Source organism: Chrysochloris asiatica, unplaced genomic scaffold (genome assembly GCF_000296735.1).
Source record: "Chrysochloris asiatica unplaced genomic scaffold, ChrAsi1.0 scaffold00239, whole genome shotgun sequence".
Lineage (NCBI taxonomy): Eukaryota > Metazoa > Chordata > Mammalia > Afrosoricida > Chrysochloridae > Chrysochloris > Chrysochloris asiatica.
In genome coordinates, this window is record NW_006408757.1 from 1,332,251 (window position 1) to 1,339,020 (window position 6,770).

At 37.8% G+C, this 6,770-nt stretch overlaps 1 protein-coding gene across 1 annotated transcript in view; it reads right to left on the bottom strand.

Moving 5' to 3' along the window:
* Positions 1-6,770, bottom strand: part of PHKA1 (phosphorylase kinase, alpha 1 (muscle)) — a 436,562-nt gene that overhangs the window by 224,826 nt on the left and 204,966 nt on the right. Inside the window, exon 13 of the mRNA XM_006873408.1 lies at positions 5,436-5,514. Coding sequence (XP_006873470.1) covers positions 5,436-5,514 — 79 coding nt within the window. The remainder of the gene's footprint in view (positions 1-5,435; positions 5,515-6,770) is intronic.

The window sequence follows — 6,770 nt, forward strand, 5'->3', positions numbered from 1 at the left end:
AAGAAATATATATAATAAATATAAGGAAATCTGTATATTTTAGGAGAGGCAAAAGGATAGGATACAGACAAAAGAGGTCAGTTTCGAAGTTATCAGTGGTAAAGGTGTTTTATAGGTATTGTGATTCAAAATGTATGTGGAGTTCTCAGTTCACTGTCTTATAAATAGTTGTTGTTAAGTGCCATGGAGTTGGTTTCTACTCATAGTGACAATGTACAGGGTTTCCAAGGAGCAACTGGTAGGTTTGAACCACTGACCTTGTAGTTAGAAGTCCTATGCTTACCCTACAGCACCACACCAGGAGTCACTGTAAATAGTAGATTCCCACAAAATTAAGTTGATTATTATGAATAAAAACAAAGGTTTGCAGCATTCTCCAAAGAGGTCATAATTAAAGTTATTGAAGGAAATTTATTGAGGGAGTAAATACAAGACAGAAAACAAAAAGTCTAAAACCCCAAGTAGAGAATCATTGTAAGGATATGAGAATAAAAGAGTAGAGCCAGAAAAGGCAGAGAAGGAATAAACAGGGAGAAACCAACCATAACTAGGATGCTACAATGTCATAACAATTCAAAGAAAAGAGTTTCAAGAAGTTAGGCGTGGTTAATATTTTGAAATCCTCTGATACTACCTACACTATATTATTATTTGCTCATGATTAAAATTACTATTTTTTTAGTATAGTATTTATGTATGTATTTTTAAAGATCTGATTTCTTACAGCCTTTTTAGGTTTACAGGAAAATTGTACAGACTGTCTCCATGGACATCTAGGTCAATTGATATAACATAGTCCACAAAGCCAATATTCTACATCCTACTTTGGTGAGTACTAACTACAATTTTAAAAACATATGAGTGGTCACCTAAGATGCTATTACTCTTCTCTTCCCCATCTGGAGCACTTATTATTCATAGTAGTTAAGTGCCATCGAGTTGGTACTGATTCATAGCAATGCTATATGCACAACATAACAAAACACTGTCCAGTTCTGGGCCAACCTCACATCGCTGCTGTCAATGTGCCAATCCATCTCATTGGGGATCTTCCTCTTTTTCTCCAACCCTGCACTTTACCAAACATGATACCCTTCTCCAGTGACTGGTCCCCCTTGTTAATATGTCTGAAGTATGAGAGACGAAGTTTAGCCATTCTGGCTTCTAAGGAGCACTCTGGCTGTACTTCTTCCAACACAGAAGTGATTGTTCTTTTGGCAGGCCATGGTACTTTTACTATTCTCCTCCAACACCATAGCTCAAATGCATCAATTCTTCTACGGTCTTCCTTATTCACTGTCTAAGTTTCACATGCATATTAAGATATTGAAAATACCATGGCTGGATCAGGAGTATCTTAGTCCTCCAACTGACATCTTTGCTCTTGAATACTTCAAAGAGGTCTTGTGAAGCAGTTTGCCTAATGCAATATGTTGTTTGATCTCTTGGCTGCTGCTTCCATGAGTGTTGATAGTTGATCTGAGCAAAATGAAGTATTTGAAAATCTCAGTCTTTTCTCCATTTATATGGATGCTGTTTATTGGTCCAATGGTGAAGATTTTCATTTTCTTTATATTGAGATGCAACAATAACAAAGGCTGTAGTCTTTGATCTTCATCAGTATTTTAAGTCTTCTTCACTTTCAGCAAGCAATGTTGTAACATCTGCATTTTGCAGGTTGTTAATAAGTCTTTCTCCAAACCTGATGCCACATTTTTCTTCATATATTTCAGCTTCTCAGATTATTTGTTAAGCATACAGATTGAAGAAATATGATGAAAGAATGCAACCCTGGCACACACCTTTCTTAATTTTAAAGCATTCAGTGTTTCCTTGTTCTGTTCGAAAAACTGCCTCTTGCTTTATGTACAGATTCCTCATGAGCATAATTAAGTGTTCTAGAATACTCATATTTTGCAATGTTGTCCATAACTTGTAACGATCCACACAACTGCAAGCCTCTGAATAGTCAATAAAGCACAGATAAACACCTTTCTGGAATTCTCTGCTTTCAGTCAAGATCCATCTGATGTAAAAAATGGTATCCCTTGTTCCATGTCCTCTTCTAAATCTGACTTGACCCTCTGGAAGTTCTCTGTCAATGTATGGTTGCAGCCATTTTTGGATTACCTTTAGGAAAAGTTTACTTGCATGGCATATCAATGATAATGTCCAAAAATTTGAGAATTCTGTTTGGTCACCTCTCTTTGGAATGGGCATAAATGTGGATCTCTTCCAGTCAGTTGGACAGGTAGCTTTCCTCCAAATCTCTTGGCATAGATGGGTGAGTGCCTCTAGTGCTGCCTCATTTTCTTGAAAGATTTCAATTTGTACTCCATCAGTTGCCAGTGCCGTGTTCTTTGCCAATGACTTCAATACACCTTGGACTTCTTCCTTCAGCACCATTGGCTCTTGATTGTATGCTACCTGTTGAAATGGTTGAACATAGACCATTTCTTTGGTACAGTGACTCTGTGTATTCTTTCCATCTTCTTTTGATGCTTTTTGCATCATTCAATAATTTGCCCATAGTATCTTTCAATACTGCAAGTTGAGGTTTGAATTTCTTCTTTGGTTCCATCAGCTTGAGAAATGCTGAATGTGTTCCTCCCTTTCAATTTTCTAACTCCAGGTCTTTGCACATTTTGTTATAATATTTGACTTTGTCTTCTTGAGCTGACCTTTAAAATTTTCTGATCAGCTCTTATACCTCCTCACTGTTTCCATTTGCTTTATCATCTCTATGCTGGAGAGCAAGTTTCAGAGTCTATTCTGACATCCATTTTGGTCTTTCCCTTCTTTCTTGTCTTCTTAATGATCTTTTGCTTTCTTCCTATATGATGTTCTTAATGTCATCCCACAACTCTTCTGGTCTTCAGTCTTTAGTGTCTAATGCATCAAATCTATTCTTCAGATGATCTTTAAATTCAGGTAGGATACATTCAAGGTCATATTTTGGCTCTCATGCACTTGTTTTCATATTTTTCAGCTTCAACCTGAATTTACACATCTGCAATTGATGGTCTGTTCCATAGTCTACCCTTAGCCCTGTTTTGGCTGATGATATGGTGCTTTTCCAGTGTCTCTTTCCACAGATATAGTCAGTTTGATTTCTGTGTAATCCATCTGGTGAGATTCATGTGTATAGTCATCTTTCATGTTATTTAGTGAAAAAGTCATTGGTCTTGTAAAATTCTATCATGAGTCATTTCTATCACCAAGGCCATATTTTTCAACCACTGATCCTTCCTGTTTGTTTCCAACCTTTGCATTCCAATAGCCGGTAATTATCAATCCATCTTGATTGCATATTTAATCAATTTCAGACTGAAGAAGTTGGCAGAATTCTTCAATTTCTTCATTACTGGCTTTAGTGGTTGGTGTATAAATTGAGTAATAGTGGTATTAATTGGTCTTCCTTGTTGTTGTTGTTGTTAAGTGCCGTTGAGTCGGTTACAACCCATAGCAACCCTGAACAGGGTTTCCGAGGCTGTAAATCTTTATGGGAGCAGATAGACTCATCTATCTCCCATAGAACTGCTGGTAGTTTCAAACTGCTGACCTTGTGGTTCGCAGCCCAATTCATAACCACTACGCTACCAGAGCCATATGGATATTGTCCTATCACAGACAGCGTTGTACTTCATGACAGATATTGATAAGGTTTTTCTTTTTTTCTTTTTTTTTTATTTTATGATGAATGCGACACCATTCCTCTTCAATTTGTCATTCCCAGAATAGTAAACCATGTGATTGTCAGATTCAAAATAGCCAATACCAGTCCATTTCAGCTCACTAATGCCTAGGATATCAATGTTTATATGCTTCATTTCATTTTTTACAATTTCATGTTCCAATTATTTATGGATGTTTACAGTTGTTTCTCTTCATTTTGAACTGAAGTTATCAGCAAAATAAGGTACTGAGGACTTTATTGCATTTGCATCATCTTGGTGAACTCTACTTTGAGGAGGTAACTCTTCCCCAGGCACATTTTGAATGTCTTCCAACCTGAGGGTCTCATCCTCCTGCAGTATATCTGACAATATTCTGGTGCTCTTCATAATGTTTCAATGTTCAATAATATGGGGCTGAAAGTGTTCCACTTCTATTCATAAGATTTTCAGTGACTAAATGTTCTAAAGTAGTCTGTCTCTCCTTCTTCCTAGTCTGTTTTTATCTGGAAGCTCATCTGAAACCTGTCCACCATGGGTGACCCTCCTGGCATTCAAAATACCTGTGGTATAGCTTCCAGAACCACAGCAACACACAAGCTACCAGAGTATGACAAACTGACAGATGAGTGGTGGTCTGGAACAATTAGAAGTGAAAAAAATGAAAGACTCAAAGAAAATCTAATAACTAATAGACTAGATTATGCAAACCACAGCCTCCATTACTCTGAGATCAGAACTAGTGCCTGACTACTACTACTGCTCTGATTGGGATCACAAGAGGAAGTCCTGGTCATAATGGGAGAGAAAAAAAGGAGAGCAAAATTTGAAAATCATAAAAAAAACCAAGCTTATTGGTCTGACAAAAACTGGTGGAACACCCGTAGACTGTGGGCCTTAGGCACCCCTCAATCCTGGAACTAATCCCACCCTTATGGATCGACTTTCAGTCAAACAATAGTCAGGCCGGTGTGTGACACTGTGGGATCAACACTGGACTGTGAACCAAAAGGTCGGCAGTTCAAACCCACCAGATGCTCCTTGGAAATCCTATACAGGTTTGTTATGAGTCAGAACTGACTCAATGACACTTAACAACATAAAGTGAATAATAACAGCAGGGAACAATGTACTTCTTAGTATAATCAGCCATACAAGACCAAAAGGGCAGTCTTAAAACAAAGTTTATAAGGCAAGAATTGCAGGAAAGAAGGATGAATGGAAATCGGAATCCCAGGGAGGTAGTAAGAAGAGTGCTGTTACATAGAGGGGATTGCAACTAATGTCAAGAAATGAAATGTGTATATTGTTGAATGGAAAACTAATTTGCTTTGTAAACTTTCATCAAAACTACAATAAAAAGTTCAAACAAAAAAATTGTGCAGAAAGTCTGGAGTTCCCATTTATTTTATACATCGAGCATGTTGTTTCCCCTGTTAACATTTTGCATTCTTGTGGTATATTTGTTAAAATTCATGACACAATATTGATACAGTATTATTAACTGAAGTCTACAGTTTACATTATGGTTTACTCTTTGTGTTATACAATTCTATGCACTTTGAAAAATGCTAAATATCATGTGAATACAAAATAATTACAATTTTTAAATTAAACCAAACCAAGCTCATGAGGTACTTTTTTAAGCCTAGCAAAATTCAAGATAAAAAATAAAACCAAAATGTACTCACCCAAAGATGTGTGCCCCTAATCAGACATTTAGTCTAAAGATTCTGCTACTGGAAATTAAAAAATATATACCTTGAACCACAACATCTGGCTTTGGTACAGTAGAAAATCTACGGTTCAGGGGATCAATTTCTCCAGGTGCTAAAAATCCCTAAAGAAAACCCACAAAAATACATATTAAGTATCGAATAAATAAATGAATTATAAAGCTAATGTTTAAAGAGAAACCATATCCCAATGTCCATAACTCTTCACCGTAATATGCAAGAAGCAGGCATCATTAGGAAACAAATATCTTCATTGCATGAAAATGCTTGAGCTGCCAGAACTCACATCCAAACTAATCTATAAAAGTTTTGCTACCAGGGTTCCTACCAAGTTCATTTATTCAAAGGTTTACTCCAAATAAAATATGACTCTGTGATTAGTGGATGGCTACAGACAAGTTTCAGACAGCTAAGACAGTAATATACTTGTCTTGGTTGCATTAGGGTGCCTTAAATAAAAAGAGAGAGAGAGAACAAAAAAGATGGCAGATTGGGCGGAAGTGCAGTAAGGTGCTCCACCAGCAATAACACAGAATACATGACCAAGCAAACTCAGGGGATGGTCCCAGAACAATGAACCACATATAAAGGAATATTTAGAAGGTTGGAAGGCTTACAGCTGGGGGAGTTTGTGGCAGAAGCAAGAAATCCATTGCTTTCTAGTCCAGGATGCTCAGCTGCTCCAGGAGCCGCCATCTTGGGTGAGACCAAGCGGGGAAGGATTGGAGCAGCCACAGACGCCTGGCAGAACCGCAGAGATAAAAGTGTGGACATTCTTTTCTTTTGGTATCTGTTCATTGGTCCCTTGCTGTCTGCACACCTCCATTCTGGTGACTATAGGGGTGCCTGAGCTTGGGGACACCTCAGCCCCACCCTTGGCGGGTTCTACTATGCATGTGCACAGATCTCCTCAAAATTTAAAGAGACAGTTTCCAAGTAAAACCAAACGGCCACAGCCGGCCCTGAACTGTTTCCAAAAAGAAAAAAGGTCTGAATGGGGATTGTGGAGCGGAACAAGCAGACAAAAGAAAATAAGCCAAAAATTAAATCCTAAGTTACTTCACAACGACCAACATTGGCATCTTGAAATTTCTCAAGAAGAAAAGTGAAAAGGGACCCCCATTTCCTGATCACATCTACCTGGAGGCAATTAGAAAGCACCAAAAATACCAAAATACATAACCATCTAAGTATTAAGGCCACAGATAACCCCTGAATATGCCTGAAAAAACAGAAGTAGATGACCATATCTGCACATGTCCAGAAATGAGATAAAGTGACTGAGGCAAATGAGCTGGAAGGAGACCTACACTCCATACTAGAAGATGGGCAGGCTTTGGAAATGCCTGAGAAGGAATTC